We start from the raw sequence: 26214 nt of genomic DNA on the forward strand, positions 1-26214 counted from the left end.
TCTAAAGCACATGTTCCAAAACTTCTCTGTACATAAAAATCAACGGGGGCTCATTAAAAATGTAAATTTCCTAGGTCCCCACCCCCCAAGAGATTGGTTCAAACTGAATTTTTAAGGAACACCCCAGATAATTCTGAGGAATAGGGTTTGCCCTGTAATAAGCCATGCCCTAAACTCCAGCCTAGAATTAGGAGTAGTAGAAGGGTGGTTAAAGTGTTCTTCACATTACCATAGGTAATTAATAGGAATTAAGATATTTTTAGCGATTTGATATTGTATGCAGATGACATCCACATTCTTATTGTGCTGTTAGAAAATAGTATTTTCTCACCAACATTTAACAATGTGTGAAATTGTAGTCTTTGTCCCTGCTGACAGCACCTTTGTGCTGTGAAGCTATTAATGCAGCCCTGTCTCCGCCTGCTTTCTCCAGATTTCCTTTGACCTCGCTGAGTACACTGCGGACGTTGATGGAGTTGGCACTCTACGACTTCTAGATGCAGTTAAGACTTGTGGCCTTATCAACTCTGTGAAGTTCTACCAAGCCTCAACAAGTGAACTTTATGGGAAAGTGCAGGAAATACCCCAGAAGGAGACCACCCCTTTCTATCCCCGGTCACCCTATGGTGAGAATGCGTGTGCACACCTGAGCGCATGTGTGGCGTTATCTGTGGGTGTGGGGGGGTGTGTTTTCTCTTTCATTCTGTTCATGTCTCACAGCTGAAGTCATTTGGGTGTGAGGTTAGCATTAAGGTAGACTAAAGTGACTGAACTTGTTGAGAAGCATACCTTTATACGTTGCTAACTACAAGTATTTGCTGCCATTGCCTTCGGGGTGAAATTACCACCTCACTTCACCAACCCGTGTTCATTCAACCCTTCCATACAGATCACTTTAAATGGAAAATCACACCCAGTGTGATTCTTTTTCTAAACTGTTGTGAGATTATACTGAAGTGATAAGGTTTCCTGTTTTTTTTTTTTTATTTTCCATGAAAGTTTCCTTCAGCTCAAAACCTTAAAAAAAGACTATTAAGTCTAATATGTTTGTAAGGAGAATATTAACGAAAGACTTTAGTGATAACATTTCAAAGCAGTTGGAATGTTAAGATCCCCATTTTTTTCCATTCTAATTCCTCAAAAGTTAAAAGAGAGAGAGAGAGAATGAGAGAGAATAAGATCTAAGAAAGATTCAATAAATTAGATTGTCAAATAGTGCACTGTGGGCATTACAAAAGTAAGAAATTCTTAAAATATTTCCTGATGAACATGATTAACTGGCATAGTAACCTTTATTTTGTCTTTGGTTTTTGATACATTTTGTATTTCGATGCATTACAAATTATTATTCTGGCAAGTTGTTACTGTTTAAGATGGGTGAAAATCACTGTCTTATAATAAACTTCATTGCTTAAAAAAAATTATTCCAACAGGGGCAGCAAAACTCTATGCCTATTGGATTGTGGTGAACTTCCGTGAGGCATATAATCTCTTTGCAGTGAATGGCATTCTCTTCAATCATGAGAGTCCCAGAAGAGGTCAGTAAATATATTAACTGAAAAGAGAATTTCAGACTTGAACAACAACAACAAATTGCATGTATATTTGGTGTATGTACTACAGAGACTGAAAAATTTCCCATGTGTATCTAATTATTATGAATGTCAGAGTGGCAAATGAAGAAATGTATACCCAGCCTTAGTTTTTTGTAATTTTATTTTGAGTTTGTGGGGTTTTAAATTTTAACATTCAAAACTGAACAGTGTTCCAGTTTTACTATTTTAATTAGTAGGTCTTATCAAGCATGTTTTCAACCTGAGTATTAGGAAGCTACTATACGAATGCAAAGGAATAAGTAGTAAACTAATGATTGTTTTTGGAAATTACTCCTATTCACATAGACTCAATTTGTAGAATCTATGTTATTTTTTGACTTTGAATCAGTTAGATATTCAGTATTCTTTCTTTACATTTCATTAAATAGACATCCAGAAATTACTGTGCTTCTAGAGTGTATTTTAAAATAAATTTGAAATCAGTTTTTTAACAAGATTTTAAAAAATTCACACATAACATTTTTATGGAGTACATAGTAATGTTTTGAAACAATGTATAGTGATCAAATCAGAGTAATTAGCATATCTGTCACCTCAGACATTTATTGTATGTTTGTGTTAGGAACATTTAAAAGCCTCTTTTCTAGCTAATTGAAAAATACATAATAATATGATAAACTATAGAGCACTCTACAGAACACTAGAATTTAATGTGTCTGTCTAGCTGTAATTTTATGTTCTTATAAGTACCGCACGCTAACCGATTGTGCCACTGGAGCCACAATTTTATATTCTTTAAGAAATCTCTCCTTATTCCCCACTCCCTTGAAGTCAGCTCTTAATTTAGAAGTATTATCAGGTATTTTTGGAAAACTGTATTTGTTTGCATTGGCTTGTTGCCTTTTCAGAGTTGTTGATGAGACTGTAGCAATGTGCTAGTTCTCTTGTTCCCAGTATTAAGTAAGAAAATGTGTACCCTCATCATTACTTCTGATTTACTGAAAGAATGAGAAAGCTTTACAAAGCATGCACATGCTTTACAAAGTAAAAATTATCTGTAAACCTTCCAAGAAGTTTTATTAAATTTCACGATCATTTAGATTTTTAGTCTGAGAATAAATGTGAAGTCCAATGTTATAAGTTGTTTCATGACCAACAACTAGTAAGCATATAATTTTTCAGTGAAATTTTATGTGACTATATAGCTACCTAATTACACCAACAAGTCATGAAGAAAGATTAAAGTGACAGCTTTATAAAGGTATCTTTAGCGTCAGTACGTTTTTATTTTATAATTGCTTAAGTTAAAAATTCCCATGATGGGCTGTTAAAGCATAAGTACCCAGCCTGTCATCACATTGCCTGAAAGGAAACCAAGTTCACAAGCAGCGAGAAAGATTTCTCTAATGCATTTTGTGGTCCTGGGTGCCAGTGGTGAGGGAGAAAGGAAAAGGAAGATCCTAGCCGTGGTTGCCTGCAGCATGTGGTATGAGGGCGCCCACAGAGTCTGCTCAGTCATGGTAATCCTGCCTCCTTCTCACAAACATGTTCATACACATTGTGTGGGTTTCTGTGTTCTTCCTCCCTCAACTTTTCCACCTGCAAAAAAAAAAAATAATACAAGTTAATTGTTGTGAATCAGATCAGGATAGGGAAAAACATTCCTGGGTTGCAAAGTAAAAAAAGATAAATTTAAATATAACTCCCCCTAATTCTCTCTTTGTGTACCCCCTAATGAGAACTTATTTTTTGTCTTTGTAGATGTTAACCACTAAAAAAAAAAAGAAAAAAAAACATATTTTAAGGCCAGGCACAGTGCCCCACATCTGTAATCCCAGAACTCTGGGAAGCTAAGTTGGGGGGATCACTTGAGCCCAGGAGTTTGGGACCAGCCTGGGCAACATAGTAAGATCCTGTCTCTCAAAAAAATGAAAAACAAATCAGCCAGGTGTGGTCGTGTGTGCCTGAAGTCCTAGCTACTCGGGAAGCTGAGTTGGGAAGATTCTTTGAGCCCAGGAGTTCGAGGCTGCAGTGGGCTGTAATTGTGCCACTGCACTCTAGCCTGGGCAACATAGTGAGACCCCTGTCTCTAAAAAAATTGTTTTAAAGTAATAAAAAATATTCTAAAAATAATACTTCTCCATTTAAAATAAAATTATAAAGTTCCCACCCTCGTGATAACTGCCAGCCCTATCCTCAGACCCACTGTTAACATTCCTTCAGAAAAGTTCTATCTCTCTTCAAACATATAAAGAGAGTTCTGCTATACATATTGTTCTGCAGCTTCAGGCTTCTATTAAATATCTTTAGGAACTTGACCTTAACTGTGGCATACACCATTTTGTTTTGTTTTATTATATGCCTGGAAATCAATGGTTATCACATTTTTAACTATATAATCAAATAATGAGAAAAAGAGATGTATGTGAAAATGATATTAATACTTTGATATGTAATGCCTACTATTTACAGCAGTTCTTAAAACTTGATAATTAATTTTCATATTAAATTAATCTGACAGTAATGTTGTTTTCTGAGGAGATTTCTTTTCCAGACTGAAAATTCCATAATGGTAGAACTGTGTTGTATTCGTACATCTCCAGCTTCCAGGCAGTGCCTAATTGCTAATAAGCATTCAGTAAATATTTTTAAATGAATGAATAAATGAATATCTCATGTTTCAGGAACACCTTACTGACTTGGAAGCTAGGTGGTCTGAATTACAGAAAAATAGAAAGTATATAGATATTTATAAATATCTATATATTGTTGATTTTACTCATATAGTAATTAAAGCTAATAAACGGGCTGGGTGCAATGGCTCATGCCTGGAATCCCAGCACTTTGGGAGGCTGAGGCAGTTGAATCACTTGAGGTCAGGAGTTTGAGACCAGCCTGGCCAACATGGTGAAACCCCATCTCTACTGAAAATACAAAAAATTAGCTGAGTGTGGTGGCGGGCGCCTGTAATCCCAGCTACTCGGGAGGCTGAGGCAGGAGAATGGCGTGAACCCAGGAGGCAGAGGTTGCAGTGAGCCGAGATTGCGCCAGCCCAGGCGACAGTGCGAAACTCCATCTCAAAAAAAAAAAAAAAAAAAGCTAATACATGGTTTTGAAGTAAATATTCAATCTGATATACATTAATAAACAGATAAAATTCATTTTTTGTTAATAATCTTTGTAAACCTAGAATTTCCTGTGGTACTTTAAGTGAGTTTATTAAGTTGGTTGAACATTTACACATCGGTCTTCTTGTTCCCTGTTATTACAAGGAACAAACCCTTTTTTTCTACATGATGTGGAAAAACCTTGGTAAACCTCAATCTGGTCCTGGGTAACCAATCACCCATGCTGGATTTGTAGAGCCCAAGTTGATGCAGTTTTTGGAGGCCATATGCTTTTTCTCTAACAAAGTATAATTGTCAAAGGTGCCCTCTCATTGCATGAATAACATTTCATGAGAATTTCTGACTTTCAAAAGTGGGGAAAAGTATTTTTTAATCTAACAATAGGCTAAACTCGAAGTTGACAATCCAGGATTCATGGGCCAAATCTGGCCTACCAGCCTAGTTTTGAAAATAAAGTTTTATTGTAATACAGGCAGATGCACTTGTTTATATATCATCTATGGCTGCTTTCACCTATGGAATCTTGTAGTGTGCAGAGCCTAAAATATTTGTTGTCTGGGCCTTTAAGAAAACATTTGCTGGTTCCAGCTATAGACAGATCCTGAACATTTGAGAAACTTTCACTTGGGTTGATTGTGGGTTTCTCCCATGGTAGCAATGTAGTCTTTTAGAAAGATTTCCTATAAATGTTAAAGAGCACAGTGAACCAGTCCTTAAGCAGAATTCTGAAGTGCTTTGGCAGGTTGGGGTTCTGTTGTACTTCACTGCTGTACACGGGTAAGCAAGTGCTCCAAAGGATCAAGCACTATGACCAAGGGCTCTAAAGGAAAGCTAGTTGTCAGTGATGTATGAAACCGAATACGCTAGTAACGGATGACGTCTACGTAGCATAGTTCGTCCAACAGCCACAGCTCCTGACCAAATACGCTAGTAACGGATGACGTCTACGTAGCATAGTTCGTCCAACAGCCACAGCTCCTGACCAAATACGCTAGTAACGGATGACGTCTACGTAGCATAGTTCGTCCAACAGCCACAGCTCCTGACCAAATACGCTAGTAACGGATGACGTCTACGTAGCATAGTTCGTCCAACAGCCACAGCTCCTGACCAAATACGCTAGTAACGGATGACGTCTACGTAGCATAGTTCGTCCAACAGCCACAGCTCCTGACCAAATACGCTAGTAACGGATGACGTCTACGTAGCATAGTTCGTCCAACAGCCACAGCTCCTGAGCTTGGACACTTGCTCTTTCTGGTTGTGACTGCCTTCTGTGTCTTTTCTCCATCCCAACCATTTTTGGTTTTCTTTCTTTTTTTTTTTTTTTTTTGAAGACTTCATTTATTGATTTAGGTTTTCTTTCTAAATATATTTGTTTTGAGAACCGTGTAATACATCTAGAGATAGTAAGAATCACCTGTGTTAGCATCAGATCAACAGTTGGAAATCATTGATTTAGGGAATAAAGCCAGTAATCTACTGACTTTGCACCCCTCAGTCAGCCGTCCAGTCACTCTGCTGGTGAAATAAGAGGTGGATGGCACTTGTACTATAGGCTTGCTTTTTATAAAATGGGAGCACTTTAGTAATATTTACTACAAATTAGTAAGAATAATAGAATTTTAGTAGTGTATGTTTTATGAATAAGTATTACTATGTATTATATACTGATATGCACAGACATTAACCAGGTGCTTTCTTTCATATGTACTCAGTTTTTTAAAATAAAAAAGTAGGCTATCATAACCTGCATAACAAATTTTGGTAAATGATGGACTGCAATGGTCCCTTAAGAGTATAATACTGTATTATAATAAAAAATCACATTTTTACTGTACTTTTTCTGTGTTTGGGTACGCTTAAATACGCGAGTTTAGGCATATGTTATTTTATTGTGCTTCATAGATAATTGCTTTTTTTTTTCTTTTCAAACTGAAGGTGTGTGGCAACCCTGCCTTAAGCAAATCTATAGGTACTATTTTTTCAGGTGTTCACCTCCTGTCTCTGTGTCACATTTTGATAATTCTCCTAATATTTCAAACTTTTAATTATTATTATATCTGTTATGGTGATCTGTGATCAGTGATCTTTGGTTTTACTGTTGTGATTGTTTGCAGGCACCATGAACTGCACCCATAAAAGACAGTGAACCTATTCCATAAATATTGTGTGTGTTCTGGCTGCTCCATGAACTGGCCGTTACCCCCGCCCCCCGCCCACCCCGTTCCCTGAGACACAACAATATTGAAATTAGGCCAATTAATAGCCCTACATTGGCCTCAAAGTGGAGGAAGTAGTTGCAGATGTGGGGGAAATAGCAAGAGAGCTAGAATTAGAAGTAGAGTCTGAAGATGTGACTGCTTTTATCGTGTGCAATCTCATAATAAAGTTTTCCCTGATGAGGAGTTGCTTCTTATGGATGAACAAAGAATGTATTTTCTTAAGATGGAATCTATTCCTGGTGAAGATGCTGTGAATGTTGTCAAAACAACAAAAAATGGGTTTATAATACTATATAGGTTTAGTTGTTAAAGCAGCAGCAGGGTTGAGAGGATTGACTCCAATTTTGAAACAAATTCTACTGTGGGTAAATGCTATTACACAGCACTGGATGCTACAGAGAAATCTTTCTTGAAAGGAAGAGTCAGTGATTGCAGCAGACTTTATTGTTGTCTTATTGTAAGAAGTGGCCACAGCCACTCCAGCCTTTAGCAGCCACCATCCTGATCAGTTAGCAGCCGTCAACATTGAGGCAAGACCTCTACCAGCAAAAGGCTCAGATGGTCATTAACATTTTTCAGTGAGAAAGCAGTTTTTAGTTAAGATTGTACAGGGCTTTTAAAAACATACTATTGTTACACACTTAATAAACTGCTTTTTCCTTTTGTATTGTTTCTTCAAACCTGAAATTGTATATCTACCTGGCTGTTCCATTACATATCTTTATTTTTATATTTACATACATACAGTATTCTTTTTGCCACAAATGTGGATATAATGATAGCTTTCTACTGGAAATACAGATTTACATTATCTGTAATAGAGAATAGATTCTGTATTTAGGGAAGAAGGTTTTGTTTATTATCTCAAACTATTTAATATCCATGAGGAAATTGACATATACAAAAATTTTCTTGCCTTATTATATTTCTTTGAAAAACTAAACAATAAGACTTGTCATAAAGATATTAATTATTATATAAGTTGTAAACTATAGGGAAAATACTGAGAGGTTTTTTAGTTATTTAAAAATAGTTCATAAATAAGTATATTAGTTTCTTTTCAAATATGTTATTTACCAGTAATAAAATCTACTCTTAAAGATTATGCTATAAATTGGAACATTGGAAGCAAGCCTATTTAGTAAAGCTAACAATATTTCTAGTTTTGACTGTTTATTACATTAGGAGGTAAATAAGAAGAATAACTACTGTTCATCACCTATGTAATGTAACCAGTTGGGCTAATTATGTCTGAATTCTTAACATTGGCAGAGTACTTTGGCATGCCATAAATACAAATATGGTGACCTTTACAAAACTGTAAATAACACTAATATGAGTGTATTCTAAATTAAGAAGAAACATTTTGCATGATAATTAAGAGAAAACAAAAAATACATTCTACCTTCTACTTTTAGAAGGTTAAAAAATTTAATGATTAGATTATCCCTGATTTCCTAATTTTGATGATAGTAGCTATTGTGAATAAAGGGTGAAATACACATAATATTCAGCATTCTTTTTTTTTTAATGTGATTTTTCAGTTTTCAGTATGAGGGTAGAATTAGCGGCTTAGATTTCCTACACTAAGAACCGTAGCCTCAGTTTCTGTGAGACTTCCTAGCGTCCACGTCCTGGAGGAGAAAGTCCTGACCCAGGGGTGTGCAAGGAGAAAGTTGTTCTGTGCTGCTGGCTGTCGGCAGGCCTGGCTCTCATACCGAACAGGCCTTTGCTTTCCGCAGGAGATCATTTGAAGATTTCCATCTTTCGATGAAGATATTTTTCTTATGTTGACTCATTTTAGTCTTTCAATCATTAGGAAAGTTTGGGCAATGTAGTAACCTCTACTTCTGGGACTGACTGGGGAGGCAATGTTTGGTTACATGAGCCTACCTCGTGGGCCGTTGGTTACCAGCCGTGAGTCACTCACAGGGATTGGCTTCATCCCTGGATACCTTTAGCCTGAGTAAGAAATCACGTTCCATGTTGACAGCATTTTTCTTCCATTCTCCTCCCGCTCTTTTTCTTCCCTCAGTGTTTAAGAATGGGACATTTACTCAGATCTACTCTCCCTGTAGATCTTCTTTTCTCTTTCTTTCCATATTTGCCTAACTCCTAATTGAGCCTCTCTTCTACTTGCCGTACGTAACTGTGCTCCTCCCTCTCTGACCATGGGGCCTTGCAACAGTTTCCATCACTATCTTCTTCCCCCAGGAGCTCTTCAGTTGCTAAACTGTCTGTTCAAAATTTCATGAGATCCCAGTGAATACCACCAGAAAGCTGGTTTATTTTGTATTTCATTCTGAGTCACGAAGAATTTTTTTTAATCATCTCCCAGCTGAGGAATCAGAGGCGTTTGGCTGTCATCATCATCATTATCATCATCCTCACTGTGAAAAACGTATACTCATTAGCTCTTTGTGTTGCATTTGACATAGTGATTTAATACTCCAAAGGTACTTTTAGAGACATTTTGACTAACTTGCTTAACTTACAAATTTTTTATGTGTATGTGGAAATGAAATTCACGTGTATTTCTATTTTTCTCTATTTTTTAATTTTAAAAATGTGTATTAAGCCATTAGATACTATTTTTTCCTTGAAAGAGCTTCCAGGGAGCAGCCAGTTAACATCCACCTGTATGTATTCTCCCAAAATACCCTCAGAATTTGTGAAATAGGAATTTAAAGCTTCTTCCATCTCACTTTTTTCAGCAATGAGGAAACAGAAGCAGCATGAGATTGAGTTGTCCAAGGTCGTGAAGCCAATAAATGGTAACACTGAGACCAGAAATAATCCTAGGGGAAGTCATGTAAATATTGTACATATTTGTGGAAATAACATATATACGAATTTTAGAGTTGAACTTGAGCAAAGAAACCCCTGTGGCACTGAGTGGGCCACTTCAGCTTGGCAGTGAAGCCAGTGGACAAGTTGGAAACGGTCTCAGCTGCTCTTATCTTTGTAAAAGACCATTAGTTTGCTTAAAGGCAATATTCCTTTAAGATGTTTGACAGAAATAATTACAATAAACATAGTTTTATAATATTAGAATATAAATGTGATATGAAATAAATAACTTCTCTTGCCTGTTATCAAGAAGTTGGTAATAGGAAGAACTAATATAAAAGACATTAAAAATCAGGCCGTGCATGGTGGCTCATGCTTGTAATTCCAGCACTTTGGGAGGCCAAGACAGGAGGATAACTTGAGGCCAGGAGTTTTAAACCAGCCTGAGCAATATAGTGAAACCTCATCCCTACCACAAAATAAAAAACAAAACATTAAAAATCATGTGGCAATGGGAAGCTATAAAGTACTTTAAATATACCCATAATTAACAGTGTGAGACTACCACAAATGGATGGTGTACTAGCACTGTTTAGATATTGAGCCATTTCTAGATGATATAGGACATTCCTCTAAATATGGGCTTCATAAGAAATCATATACATCAGTCTAAACACAGTATTCACCTGACTGAAAGAATCTGACATTTTTAAGGTTCATGAACTTGTGGTTTTGAGTTTTTGTCTTGAGCATTTCTTTAGCTGCCAAGTATTTTGCTTTATAAAATGTCTGACTGTATTTATGTCTTTATAAATTAATCTTCAGAATTTTTAAAATAATTCATGTAAAAATTACTTGTCAAAATTTAAGTAAAATTTTGGATAATTTTCCTTTTGATTTTTTTTCTAAAGATTGTCTTTATTTGTTGCTGTAAAGATAAGATTAATGCTCTAGAATGGTGGTTCTCAACTAGGGGTGGGGAATGGGGAGAGAGTGACTTTTTCCCCCAGAGGACATGTGGCAATGTCTGGAGATAGTTTTATTGTCCCAACTGAGGAGGGGCTACTATTGGTGTCTGGTAGGTAGAGGCCAGGGATGCTGCTGAACATCCTACAGTGCCCAGGATGGCTCTATAACAAATGACTATCTAGTCCAGATGGTTGATAGTGGTGAGGATAAGAAACCCTGCCCTAGAATGTCATCCTTCAAAATGTTCTCACAGAATCTATGTGAATGCCATCTGTAACAGATGAGATGAATGCCGTCTCATTTTTTGTTACACTTCACTTTTACTTTACAGTGAATTCTTCATAGAACAACAGTAGGGTCTCATTTTTCTTTACAGATCACCTTCACTTTACAGTAAATTCTCCATAGAATTTTAGCAAACATTTACGTGAACACCAAAGAAAAACATTCGAATTTAAATAGCTCCAGGGCCTTAAGTATTATGGTCTGCTGCAGGTCAGACCCAACTCAGACTCAGGACTCTTCTAATCATTGGAGGCTGAACCCTCACCTCAGTGACCCACTGATTCACGAGCCAAGTCAAAGTGGGTTTGGGACCCTCCCAAGCCTCCAAAATCAATGAACATGTTTACTTTTTGTTATTAGAATTTGTATAAGAATAACAAATTTCTCATTTGGGAATAAGTTGTAGAGTCCATGATCTGGCTTTGATATAAAACAATGGTTAGAACTGGTCGGGCGCGGTGGCTCACGCTTGTAATCCCAGCACTTTGGGAGGCCGAGTGGGTGGATCACGAGGTCAGGAGATCGAGACCACAGTGAAACCCCGTCTCTACTAAAAATACAAAAAATTAGCCGGGCGTGGTGGCGGGCGCCTGTAGTCCCAGCTACTCGGAGAGGCTGAGGCAGGAGAATGGCATGAACCCGGGAGGCGGAGCTTGCAGTGAGCTGAGATTGCGCCACTGCACTCCAGCCTGGGCGACAGAGCCAGACTCTGTCTCAAAAAAAAAAAAAAAAAAAAAAAAAAAAGAAAAAACAATGGTTAGAACTGATTCAACTGATAGATTATCTTTCAATGCATAGGATTATAGTAATATTAGTGTGAAAGGTTCACTGCATATGAGAATTTTCCTTTAGAACTATTAGAATTCATAGATGTTTTCGTGCTTTAGGGAATAATATAATGCATGATAGAAATTAGGTAACTGGGACTTGTTTTCACTTAATCACAATAGGCAGAAAACACTTTCTCTCTGTGTAAATACTACATATAACATGTCTAAATAAAATAATCTTTAAAAAATTACTGAATATTTGCCAGTTTGGCAAATTCAAATCATGCACTGTAGAAGTATCAAACAGGCAAACCAATCAAATACCTTAATATTTTATTTGTATTTCTAGCTATAAAGGTGCTTTGTGGCTTTTGTAGATGAGCATCAGAGCCTTCATTTATTGCAAAAAATTTTAGCAGCCTATTGTGAAATCAGGGGATGAAGTAATCTCCCGTTGGAGTTCAGTAGAGCATTATAGGTTTTACACAATACCATTTGTCTGTCCATAAATGGTTAGATTGTTGGCTACTACTCTTGGACCCACCAGGTTCTGGGTAGCCTTTCTGGTTGGGGCACAAGGTGACATCATCTGGTTTACCATTGCATTTGTAGACTATGATACTTCATACATGACATGTACACTTGGCGATCACAAAGCTGTCTGGCCCATGTTATTCTTTGTGGAGAGATGAGGTGTAATTGCTTAAACATGAAAGACTTTTGAAGCAATACTTGGTTTAATGCAGGTGCTGATTACCACCAAACAAAATGAAATCCCTCCCATCTCCTGAGGTGAGACTTCTGGAATTGTTCAATTGAATTCAAGGGTTTGTTTTTCAGTGTTTTGTAATGTACGTGACATTTATGTTTGAAACCAAACTGATAACTGTCTGACGACATGTAGCACAGTTCCCCGCAATACAGCCAGGCGGTATACATGGAGAATTTGGCCACTCATCAGCAGCTGTGTGCATTTGGGCAAGTCACTTACTCAGATCTCAGTTTCTGCATCTGCACATGGAGAGGTTAATAACGCCCACCTGATGGAGCAAAGTGCAGCTCTGTCATTTCAGCTCACTGTGAAGGTGACGGGGAAAGCTTACAGGGAAAAGATTAATACAATGCATAGTAGATTTTGAAGATTTATTTCGTATTTCCTTTCTCTTTTCTTCCCTCCTCCTGTATTTTCAATGCTGAAAGCTAGAGAATTAGTTTTCTTACTCCTTGCCTTCCAAAGTGAAAGACCCTGTTGGAGGCAGCTCTGTTAGTGAGATTGCTGTGTCTACTGGCATAAGAGGACAGTGAGAAAGGTGAACGCTGCAGTGCCAGCCAACTGAAGATGGCCTGAACCAAAAGCCAAGAATCTTTCAGTGATGTTGACAGATAAAGCAGAGTAGTTCACCGAGACACCCATGGATTGCAAAAAGATAAAATGTAAATAGTATTGAAGAATTGCTGGAATCACAGGAAAAGCCATTCAAAACGAGATTTTGGCAGGTAAACCAGTTAACATTTGAATTAGAAACGTCAAGAAAAGACGATGATGAATGAAAGGCTTATGGATAAATATCAAGGTTGTATGAAAGATTCTTGAGAAAATTAGTGAAACTGTCAAGTATTTTTTTTTTTTTAATAGAGACACAGCCTCACTGTGTTGCACAGCGCTCAGGCTGGAGTACAGCAATGATCATAGTTCACTGCAGCCTCGGACTCCTGGGCTCGAGAGATCCTCCTGCCATTGCCTCCTGAGCAGCTGGGTCGACAGGTGTACACTACCACACCAGGCTGATTTTTTCAAGTATTTTTTTAAGTGATACATGTATTTTTTTAATGGTCCTGTAAAAATCTTACGTGAAATTTATATGGTTGTGTCAAAAAAATTACAAGAAGAAAATCTTACTTTACTTTGTGACTAGACTAACAAAAATTACATAGATGCAGTTGTAATTTAAATTTTGTTAATTGTAAGTGGAAATTTTTTTTTTCAAAATAACATTCTTAAGTTTTCGAAATTTAGTTTGAGTCAAAACTTTCTTTTCCACTATTTGTTATGGAATATTGTTCGCCTTTTTAAGTGGTTCACGTAAGGATATAGAAATGTTCAACTACTTGAACTCAGTCCAGGTTCCACTACGTACTAGATGAACAACTCTGGCCAGTTTCTCAATCTCTCTGAGTCTCAGTTTTCTCATCTGTAAAATGGGGTAATCATAATGTTCACTTAAGGTTGTTATAAGCATTAAAGGAAATCGTGGAAGTGAAGTTATTAGCACATCATTATTATTACCATCACTGCTGCTAATGTCCCACCTAGAGAAGTAAGCTCAGTTTGTGCCACCTCACAACTTAAAATTAATACACAGGAGGAATAAAGGGGAAAATGCATAAAGGAATATATGACTTTGTTTTCTCTGAACAAGTTAAAAAAGTTAAGATTCCAGAGCTTAGTAAGTGGTAAGTAAAGTAGGTAAGATCTGGTAAAGTAACTTATGGGATATTAAATATTAAGTGCTAGAGAATAATGGTCTTTGCTTCTGTTGTTTATGGGCTAATTCCCAGGTATTGTTATTAGATGTTTCTGGTGTGGACAAACTCTAATGATTCCTAGAGTAAAAAATTCCCAGATTAAGCCAGATTTTATGTTTCAGAAGGCTTGCTTCTGCCTTCTATTTCTGTTGGTAAGTTTAAGATTTCTGAAAAGCTGCTAAAGCAGGATGTACATGAGGATAACCAGCCCATGAGGGCACGCAAGTAAGGAAGTGAACATCGGTGTGGTCACAAAGAAACCCTCCTGGCAGCAAGAAAGGTGGGTTTTCAGCACAATTATATCAGAGGAATAAGGGAAGCCCTAGTGCCCACACAGTGGAAAGAAGGCTTGGTAGAGGCACCCAGGAAACAGCTCAACCCTGGCCTCAGTGCCTCTTACAACCCTAACAGTTAATTTGTAGGAAATAAACCTTGTTTTAAGGAGGATGAAGGTGTTTCTCAGAGGAACACTGATAAATTTTTTTTGAGGAAGACAAAATGTAGGTTGGTGAGAACCTTAGTACTAGCATATCCCCATTCTGGCCGGCAAATGACTGTGTGGTCCCAATTTCATGGAGACCATTTAATTGGGAGTGCTGGACATTGAGGAATGTTCCATAAATCTGCAAGCACAGGGAAATATTTCCCTATAGGAAGCAAATATTAAGGCAGGGAACTGAAAATATAAGAAAAGAAGATAATCTGCTCTTCCACTCCCAGCACTAAAATGAGCTAATATACCACATGCGAAAAATGATCTATTTACTTCTTTCCAAAAAATGTGCAGAACTCACTAGACACCATTGAATTCTACTATATTAATTAAGATTGATGGTTATTAAAATGAAATTGCTTTTCTGAGCCAGATTTGGGGGATGGGGATTGCAGTAGTTGAGTACTCCTTGTGAAACATGCTTAGAGAGCTTCGTGGCACTCCTGCCCAAAGGAGGGCTGCCAGCACATGCCCGCTGGTGGCTATTGTGCCCATTCACCTTGAGCCTTGGTGCAGGGGCTGTACCTGACACACGCTCCTGCTTTTCTGCAGCCAAGGGCTGAGCATGCCCTGTGATCACTTCCCGGAAAGCCTTCGATACCTGCTTGATGTTTTCAGCATATCCCCCTTTCTTTGGCCGAATTCTAAGTGCATCTGATACTGGAATTTTTAAATACAAAATCTTCTTGAGAAGTGTAGAGTGCTCTTGAGCTAATATCTTAGAATTTTTAAAAGTTTCAACTTACGGGACTGTTAGTAATGTTAGTAATGATAACGATAGCATAGCAGGTAACATTTATTTAGTTCTGACCATGTGCCAGATGCTCTGTCACTCATCTCTTTTAATCACCATAATAAAACTACAAAGTAGTTGTAGTTATATCCATTTTACAGGTAAGGAGACAGGAGTTTAGAGAAGTTAAATTACTTTCCCATAGTAGTAAAGGCTATAGGATTTGGACTCATGCGGTTTGACCCTAGAACTGTGTGACTGTCCATTACCTTGTGCGGCTACTATGGTGGCCTGACCCTTCCATCACATTTCATTGCCCCAGTGAGCTTTTTTCCAGTTACATCAGCTGCCTTTCCTGGCCCTCTAGTTTTTCCTCAAGACCATTCTTCCTGTTTGACTTTTTGTTTCTTCTTTCCTTTCCTTATTTTTCATTTTAGGTTTGCTAAATTCTAAATTTAATTAGAAAAGGGAGTGATGGAGTGAAATACGGAAGCAAATCTTTCACCTGAAATTTTGCCACATAGGTGACATAGAAACTGGGACTAAGCCGTTAAGCTGTCTTGTAACTCAGTCTGTTAACTTTTAAAAAACTGTTTCATGGTGTTTAGTTTATAGACACTATCCTGGGAATACCATGTCAGGGATACTGCTGAATGACAGATACCTTTGGTTTTAGAATTATCTATAGTTTACATGTTTTACATGGTTGTTAAATCTGCTTTTCTGTGATTCTCTTCACAATATTTGTTCTTGAGTGATTTGAAGAATGTTGGGGATTTTTGTTGGTGGTGTTTGTTGTTTAAAAAATGGTTTCACGATGTTTCCCAAGCAGAAATCTAACTCCTAGGCTTAAGCAATCTTCCTGCCTCAGCCTCCCTAGTGGCTGGGTCCATGGGTGCAGGCCATGACCCCAGGCTTGAAGAATATTGGGTTCACAGACATTGCTCTCATGCAAATCAGTTAAGGGCCTCTGTAGCCGTATGTGCATACTCTAAAGTTCAAGCCAACCGGACCATAACCAACCACAAGAAAAAAAAGTGTGAAACTTTATCTCCTTGCATATTATGGTCTGTTGTCAGCATGTGTTAAAAACATCTCATCTAGTACTGACCAAATGCTTTTTTTGCTCACTACCTAATTTCCAGAAAGTGTACCTTGGGCCGCACTCCTGTTGCCACACAGGCTCAGTCTCTGCTGCTGCTCTGGTGAGCTTGAGAGGCATGCTGCTGCCTCCTGCATGCCCGTTCATCTCATTAGGCTTGTGGCTGAGAACCCCCCCGTTATAAAGAACCTCAAAAAGTTATAGATATGATTCAAGCAGAGAGGCTAAGTCACTGGTAAGAAAGCCGTAATTTCCCTTCCTTGCATTTGTCATTCCTTAATATTACTTTATATTGTATATCAACAACTAAGGCAGTGTTTTCTGACTGGCACACAATTCCTGGAAGTCATCCTTTATTTCTAATTATGCTTGTTCTTGGAGTCTGACCCTTCTTGAAAAACTACTTGAAGTCCAAATCACTAATTAGCAATAGTTATTACAGAGGAAGCAATGTTACTTATTTTCCTTGGGTGAATTAATATCTTTTGTATGCATTTGTTTTCAGGGTATTGCATATATTTACTTTTCTGTGACAGAATAGAATCACAGAAACTGTCATGAGAGCCAAGTAAGATTCTTGTGGAAGGAGACATGATTGCATCATTTTATGGACATCTATCTTGTCCCAACTTTCTATCAGATCAAGAATTTGAATCAAAGGTCTTTTGAAGATTTCATTACTTTGCAGTCTTTATGCTGGGTGGCTATAAGCCAATACTATTTTTGTTAAGTTACTTTGAACGTGAATTTTTTTTTTTTTTTTTTTTTAATTTTGAGACGGAGTCTCACTCTGTCACACAGGCTGGAGTGCAGTGGCACGATCTCGGCTCACTGCAAGCTCCACCTCCTGGGTTCACGCCATTCTCTTGCCTCAGCCTCCCGAGCAGCTGGGACTACAGGCGCCCGCCACCACGCCCGGCTAATTTTTTTTTTTTTTTTTAGACGAAGTCTCGCTCTGTCACCCAGGCTAGAGTGCAGTGGTGCCATCTCGGCTCACTGTAAGCTCCGCCTCCCGGGTTCACGCCATTCTCCTTTCTCAGCCTCCTGAGCAGCTGGGACTACAGGTACCCACCACCACACCTGGCTAATTTTTGTATTTTTAGTAGAGACGGGGTTTCACCATGTTAGCCAGGATGGTCTCGATCTCCTGATCTCGTGATCCGCCCACCTCGGCCTCCCAAGGTGCTGGGATTACAGGTGTGTGCCGCCACACCCGGCTGAGTGTGAAATTTACAGGAAGTGGCTCTGCCTTACTTCTTAAATGTCACTACACTTCCGAGTCGAGATGGGAGCTAAAGAGAAATTGTAATCCAAGAGGTTTCAGTATAAGTGTCCTCAAACAGAAGTATGAACATTGTCCTTCTGTGAAATAGCTCTATCAATTCTGAAGTAAAGCCCAAACATGATGTGGAACGATGTGGGATAAGTCATTTTTAATGCAAATAAGTCATTTCTACAAGAAGGAGTTGATTTCAGAAGATGATATACATGTCTCTGTATTGTTCCATGTGTTTTTCATTCTTATATAGACTGAATATATTGAATTTGATACTCTCTCTGTCACAACAGAAAGTTTTTATCCTTGTCACATCCCTCCTCTATTTGCCCCAGCTCTGATTATAGAGGTAAAAATGTATACAGAGGTCCCTACAAACATGAAGGCAGAGAAGAAACCCTAATGTGTGTCAGAAGAGAGACAAGCTGCCTCGTGTGACCAGATAATTTCTTTGTTCTGAACTGGCATCTGTGGTATTACGTTTATTCTTATTAGTATGCAAGTCCTTGAAAAACAAATGTATCAGTGGAAGCATTTAATCATACCTGAGACTCTGGAATTATGGCAGAAGCAATAAGAGAATCAGGTTCATTATGTCCTAAGTTTGTAAATGTAAAGATACCTTCCTGTTTAAACTGTGGAATAGCCCTGCTCCCCTCCCTCTCCCTGCAGAAAATGTTGATTGAACACCTATCATGTGTTACGTACTGTGTTAGACACTGGCGAGACACTACAGAGACAGAATAGAATGCTTGTCTTTAAGAAGCTCACAGTTGAGGTGAGTAAACTGAAGATTGCAGTGGGGTGTAATGAGAGTAGGTAGCTTGTGCAAGGGTGATGGAGGAGCACAGAAGAGTGACAGCCCCCACCAGGGGAGGAGTCAGGAAACCCTTCCACTGAGATGACACTTGGAGTGCCAGGCAGTTGGGAAGCAACTGTGGATACAGATGTTTCTCATAAAGAGAAGGGGCCGTCCAGAGAAGGAGAAGACACCTGTGTGGGCTGGGGGATCTGCACACAGTAGGATGTCACTGGAGAGATCTGTGAGGGGGACAGGGCAGGAGGAGATGCTGGGGACGGAGCCAGTGACAGGGCACACAGGAGCTTCCAGCCCATAGGCAGTTTATAGCCATTGAAGAAAGAGGCTTGTGGTTGCATTTGCATTTGGAAGTCATGAGTTTTCAGGACAGGTGCAGAGCGGGAAGAGAGTCAGGGCAAAGAGAGTACCTGGTAGCAGTGACAGCAATCCAGTAAAGAAAATGATAAGGGCCTGGGCCAAATGGAATTATTCGCTGAGTTTGTGCTTGTGCGTCTATCAGGACTCTGGCTTTAGAAATGGCAAAAAACAAACCTCACGCTAAGCTTAAGTGAAATAATTGAAGATAGAGCTGTATGGGTGTTACCCAAGTATGGGAATGGCAGGAATGTCCAATTTCAGGGACAGCTGGAACCGGAAACTCAGATATCTTCAGGATTCTCTCTCTTTATCTTCTGTCTCCATTTTTCTTTCTGTCCTGGCCTCATCTTTTCAGTCTAGTTTTTTTCTATGAAACTAGAACTAGGATCACTGCCACTTTCCGTCTCGCCACCTTGGAGGAAAACTGTTTTCTCTCTCAACTCCATCTGGAATGGCTCGGGGTAGGGCCTTGGTCAGGTTTCCGCTCCCTCAACCAGTCCCAGTAGCCAGTGAGTGGTTCTTTGGGCCAGCTTGGGCCAGGATCTTACTCTTGAATAAATCAGTGCAGTCAGGATGGCAGGGTCAGGCTACTCCCGTTAGAACCATGTGAAGTAGGAAAGAGCACCAAAGCATGCTTTGGGGAATGTGCATTGAGCAGCCACCTCATTTGTGGCCTACTAGAGGCTGGGTTGGGGAGTTATTTAGGACTGCTGAAGAGACAGACTCAGAAGGACTTGATGGACTTGGTGAGCAGTTGACTAATGGAAGACTGAGAAAGGAATCAAAGAGGACTCCAGGCTGCTGGGTGCAGGGTGAGACCATTCACCATGCAGGGCCATCCAGAAAGTCGTGTTAGCTTGGGGTAAAAGGAGAAGCGAACTAGAGCTAATGGTAGTGTCTCCTGAGACCAGAATGGGGTGTGTGTTTAAGATTTGAGCAGGAAGAAAAGTCCTCAGAACATCTGAACTCTGCCTTCCTGCGTTTGTGTTCTCCCCACCTGCTCTCCTGTGCCCTGGAGGAGCTGTCTGGAGCTCCTATCTGCTACCACCTGCTTGAAGACTTGGCATCAGCAATTCTCACCTCTCTCCTGGATCAGTTTCTCCGTCCTCACTAGGATCTTTCCCTCAGCATGCAAAGAGGCTGCTTTCATGCCCGTCTTGAAATGCAGTCCTCCCAGTCTCACCGCCTTCTCTCCTTGACAGCAGAAGTTTTCAGAAGTTGTTTGTGCTCCTTGTCTCCGAAATCTCACCTCCATTCTTTCTTGAGCCCTCTCCTTCCTTGGACTTTTGTCCACCTCTTTTGGAAGCTCTCCCATCAAGGTCACTTCTCTGTCCTTGTCCTTCTGACCTGCAGTCATGGTGATCACTCCCTCCTGGATACAGGCTTTCCAGACTGTTAGGATACTCCCATGCCCTTGCTTTCCCTCACTGCTTCCTCCTCATCTGGACTGTAAACATTATATCATCAGTGTATTTGGTTCTCTGACCATTTGTGTTTTGCTGCTAGCATTCCTTTCTTGGTGGTCTCAGCCGGCCTTGGAACTTGAAATATCATCCGTACATAAATAGTTCCCAAATGTATGCCCTCAGCCTGGACCCTCGTTGGACGGCCAGGCTCATAGATTCACTCCAGTGTTAAATGAAGACTCACCCTTGTCTCATCCTGATTTAAGTATTTCATGTTTATTAGCTCCCCGATAGTTTTGTTAGTGTATGGAACGAATAGAGATACTTAAAATCTATACATTTGTTCTGATTTGGGGGATTTTGTCTTTGCGGGGCTGTTTTATTTGACTAAGGCCGTGGTTCCCAACCAGCGCAGTTTTGTCCCCCCAGGGGGAAGTTGGCAACATCTGTGAACATAATTGAGGGGGTGCTCCTGGCATCTACTAGGTAAAGGCCAGTGACGCTCCTAAACACTGCAAAGCACAGCACAACCTGCAATAAAAAGGACTTATTCAGCCTTAAATGTCAATAGTACCAAACTGGAGAAAACCTGAAACGAAGACTTACAAATTTGAATTATCTCACTGTCAGTGGGAAATGCATTGAACATTTGATACAAATAGCAAAGTAGTTTGAACATTTCTGTTTAAACACATACTTTAAATAGTTGCCGGAAGGTGGTAGCTATCTCAGACAAGTGCACATTGTGAATTGTCCTCTTTAAAGCCTGAGATTCCTTTAAACGTGCCTATTGGATTTTGAGTACCTGCAGTTAAATAGTGTTGCTCTTGGCAGAACTTAGTGAGCAAATGAGGTATGATCTCTCTGATCTCAGTCGTCTGCTCAGTCAGCCATGACCTTCTCAGTGTCTCTTCTTTCTACACCCTGTCTCCACTGAGCCATGGCCCAGGCAGTTCACAGTGGGGTGGCCAGAGATTACCACAGGGGAAAAATGCAGGGCCCCAAGGCGGAGGTTCATGTGGGGTTCAGGATAAATTGGAATGATTTCTGTTTTCCAATGAATATTGTCCAAACTGTCATTGTACTTTATCTAACTCCAAAAAAAATCTTTAAATCAAAAGCTTTTGGATGAAGTACTGAGCAATGGAATAGAATTTTTATTAGACAAATTTTGGTTACTTCAAGTACCATTTGGATGTGGATGGATAATTTTTACATATGTAAATGCACATACACAATCGTGTGTAACTGTATACACACAAACAGTAAAAATTGCCACAGGGCCATAGGAAATATACATTTGAAAAAGAAGTAATTTTGTGTAGTGTGATAAGTAGAATTGTCCCTAGTAGGACTTAGTGAACCTCCCATGGGGTCTCTTCCTTACGTCTACGGCATCATCAGAGGGCGTCCAAGGTTGCGTTTTGTTTTTAAAAATAAATCTCTATTGAAGTAATACATTGTGGAAAAGATTGTGACCTAATATCCAATCAAATTCTTTAATAAATTGGCTACTATTCATGTCTTAAAGGCAATTCCATTGTTTTCAGTTTAATGCTGGCAATTTAAATTGTGTTTTCCAAATTTTGTCAGTTTTTTTCCTTTAACGTTTGTTATAGAAGATAGAGATGTTGGTATGCTTTATAATATAATAGAAACTTTAACATGGACTGTGTGTGTGTGTATATATGTATATATGTGTGTATATATGTATATATATGTGTATATATGTATGCGTATATATGTATATATATGTGTATATATGTATGCGTATATATGTATATATGTGTGTATATATGTATATATGTGTATATATGTATATAGATGTATATATGTATATAGATGTGTATATATGTGTATATATGTATATAGATGTATATGTGTATATATGTATATATATGTATGTATGTATATATGTGTGTGTGTGTGTGTGTGTGTATATATATATCCTTGGGTCTTTAGGGAACACCCAGCCTCTTTAATCAGTAGATAGCAGTCAAGGGGAAGAGCAGAACCTTGTTAACCTGTGCATTCTGGAAGGGGATGAGCATCCCAGGTGTTAGTATCTCCTGGCCCCCAAGAGAAACAAACAGTGACTGTCTCAGGAGGAAGCCGTCATTTGCGTTGATGTCCTCTGGTCTCCAGCAAATTAAGGTTACTTAACATGAACCCTCACTAAATGCACAAGGAAACAAACCACCATCAGTCAAAGTCAGCATAAATAACAAATAATAAATAAGTCCCCCAAGAACTTCAGATATTGGAATTATCTAATTCAGAATATAAAATTACAAAAACGTGTAAATGAAGATGTCAAATCAGAAAAAACAAGCAAGCAAGAACAGAATGTAAAAATGCCCAGGCAGGTTTGAAAAAGAACCAAAGAGAACTTTGGATGTGCCAAAAAAGAAAGAGAGAGAGAGAGAGAGAGAAGGAGAGGAGAGGAGAGAGGAGGGGAGGGGAGGGAAGGAAGGAAGGGAGGGAGGAAGGGAGGAAGGAAGGGAGGAAGGAAGGGAGGAAGGAAAGGAAGGAGGAAGGAAAGGAAGAAGGAAGGGTTAAATGGCTGACTTAGATTGCCGAAGGACAATTAGATGGCTATACAGAAATTAACCCAGACTATTACAGATAAGAGCAAAGAGATGAAAATTACCAAAAAAAAAAAAAAAAAGAAATTAAGAGAGTAGAAAGTAAAAGGAGTAGTCTAATATCCTTTCCCAGAAGAAAATAGAGTGAAAAGAGGCAATATCTAAAGAGATAGTTGCTGAGAAATTTCTAGACTTGATAAAAGAGTCACAGATGCAGGAAGCACCATGGACCCCAAGCAGAAAGCCATGTGTAGACACATTGGAGTGAAACCCCAGAACACCAGAGAAAACAGAAATATCTTTACATTAACAAGAGAAAAAAAGACATTACATTACCTACAAAGGAGTGACAATTAGACCGGAAACACACTTCTCCCTAGCAAAAACTGCAAACCAGAAGACAGTGGGAAAATACTGTCAGCATGGAAAAGAAGATAATTTTCAACCTTGAACTGTGCACTTAGCAAAACTTCTTTCAAATACGAGCTAGTTAATTTTTCCACATTAAGGGAACTTCTAAAGAATGCATTTTAAGAAGGGAATTTATGTCACAAGAAAGATGCAAGAAAGAATGGTGACAAAGGAAATTGGTAAACACAGGAATACATACAGAATTTTCAGTCTGAAATTATAAGAAGATGTATATTCCCCTGAAGAAGGAGACCCAAGGAGCTATTTAAATTAACTGAGGAAAACTTGCAGAGCTGAAACAGAGGGGAAACTTACTTTATTACCTCTAAATTAATCTTCTACAAATGGAGACCCCGTTTGGCTATTATGCTCACAAAAGGAAGGTAGTTACCCTTAAAATGATGTTTAAGTGAGGAAACAGTGCCCCACTCATGTTTTATCATGTATTTCAAGTATCCCCCCTTTTTTTCTTTTAAATTAGTAGAGAAGGGGTCTTGCTATGTTGCCCAGGCTGATCTCAAACTCCTTGGCTCAAGTGATCCTCCCACTTCCCAATGTGCTGGGATTATAGGCATGAGCCACTGCACCTAGCCTATTATCTCAAATATTCTAAACCTTGGTTCTTATGGTGGGTTGGGTGGTAGCCCCCAGAAAGATATGTCCACATCCTAATATCTGAACCTATAGATGTGACCTCATTTGGAAATGAGGTCTTTGCAGTTATAATTAATTAAGGATCTTAAGATGAAGGGATCATCCTGGATTACCAAGGTGGGCCCTAAATCTAATGAAAAGTGTCCACATAATAAAGAGAAGAGCCAGAGACACAGACACACATTGGAGAAAGCACGATTCCTATGGTGTGAATATGGGGCAGAGATTGGACCAGAAGCCGAGGAATGCCATCGCATACGGAGACAGCATCAGGGTCTCCTCTAGATATTCTCGCAGGAGCATGGCCCTGTTGGATATTAGCCTTCAAGCCTCTAGAACTGCGAGACAGGAAATTTTGGTTGTTTGAAGCCACCCAGTGTGTGGGAGTTTGTTATGGCAGCCCTAGGAAACTAATACAGTCCTTAATAGTTAATTTATACTTGTTTTTCAAAAACAACAAAATTTAAAAGAAAGTTCAGTGTCTGCTATTAATAGAACAGAATGTTGAAGCTCTTTTCTAGGCGTGCTTTCTTTTCTTGTTTCTCTTCAGAATGGCATCCACCTACCGTCAGAGAGCCACAGGGATTCGTTCTGAGGAATGCATCATTAGGCAGTGTCATTGTGTGAAGGCTGTAGACGTAGAGTGCACTTCCACAAGCCTAGATGGTATATCCTGCTGCACACCTATCGCCGCTAGGCTACAAACCGGGACAGCAGATCACTGAACACTGTAGGCAGTTGCAACACAATGCATATTGGTATATCTAAACAGAAAAGGTGAAGTAAAAATACTATATAAAGGACAAAAGATGTGCCTGTATTGGGCAGCTGTATTGTAATTTTTTTTTTTTTTTTTTTTTTTTTTTGAGACAGAGTCTCACTCTGTCATTCAGGCTGGAGTGCAGTGGCGTGATTTCAGCTCACTGCAACCTCCACCTCCCAGGTTCAAGCGATTTTCATGCCTCAGCCTCCCAAGTAGCTGGGATTATATGCTCGCACCACCACACCTGGCTAATTTTTGTATTTTTAGTAGAGATGAGGTTTTACCACGTTGGCCAGGCTGGTCTCAAACTCCTGATCTCAGTTGATCTGCCTGCCTCAGCCTCCCAAAGTGTTGGGATTACAGGCGTGAGCCACTCTGCCTGGCCTCTATTGTAATCTTACTGGACCACTGTCATATAAGCGGTCCATGCTTGACCTAAATGTTGTTGTGTGGCATGTGGCGCTATATGGGACGTAGATGTGGCTTATTTGACCTAGTGTTGAAAAGGGGGCAGGTGGTGTCTTCAGGTGTTTGTGGTACATTCTGAATGCCTCCTGGTCTCAGCTGATGACTTGCTGGTCTGAGCTATTCCCTTGCCTCATGGCCACACAGGAGGTGGGATTAGTCCCACTTCTGGCTGTGCCTGGTGTCTGCTGCTGGTAAAATTCACAGGCTTTGCTTTCCCTAGGTTCATGGAAGGAGTGAGCTTTACTCCTAAGTATTCTTAGCCTTCAAGCCTCAATGCACCATTTCAGGGACTGCCTTAGGGTCCATGCAGGCCTGCTGGCCCTCTTGCCACTGCTCACATTGAGCCTTACTTCACTGCTTACTGTAGCATGACATTTTATTCTTAGTGTGGATTATGATCCCATTTCATTGGTAAGAGAACTGAGAACTTAAAACACTTGCTTAAGATAATAGCACTGACAAAAGTAGCAAGCAGAATTATGCATAACTAACGTAGTGTGTTAGACACGGTTCTAGTTTATCTACCCTGAAAATTTTGTCCTTTGTCACAGCTGGATATTAAAGCTGAACCTGTTTCCAGGGCATGAGATGGCGTTCCATTTTCACTCCCAGCCCAGACTCCTCAGTGCCCACCCAGGATCTGTGCTCGGGAGATCCCTCTTCACCTGGGGATTTTCTTTTATTTCTTTGAGGCTCAACTTTGTATTTAACAAAATAGGAATAGTAATATTTTACCCAGCATATACTGCTTTTTTAATGTGGCTGTTTTTGTTGTCTACTGTATTGCTTGAACAGAAGTTCTGTTCTCGTTCTATCAATGCTAGCAAAACTTATTGTCTCAATCTAAGGAGTGTTTAGGCTAAAAACCCTCTTAATTGCTCTCGGTCTTATGGATAT

At 39.3% G+C, this 26214-nt stretch overlaps 1 protein-coding gene across 3 annotated transcripts in view; it reads left to right on the top strand.

The window, feature by feature from the left end:
• Positions 1–26214, top strand: part of GMDS (GDP-mannose 4,6-dehydratase) — a 629847-nt gene that overhangs the window by 292398 nt on the left and 311235 nt on the right. For all 3 annotated transcript variants that reach the window (XM_055263596.2, XM_055263598.2, XM_055263597.2), the window contains exons 5-6: positions 434–626; positions 1434–1538. In XM_055263596.2, coding sequence (XP_055119571.1) covers positions 434–626; positions 1434–1538 — 298 coding nt within the window. The remainder of the gene's footprint in view (positions 1–433; positions 627–1433; positions 1539–26214) is intronic.

The sequence above is a fragment of the Symphalangus syndactylus genome, chromosome 23 (assembly GCF_028878055.3).
Source record: "Symphalangus syndactylus isolate Jambi chromosome 23, NHGRI_mSymSyn1-v2.1_pri, whole genome shotgun sequence".
NCBI lineage: Eukaryota > Metazoa > Chordata > Mammalia > Primates > Hylobatidae > Symphalangus > Symphalangus syndactylus.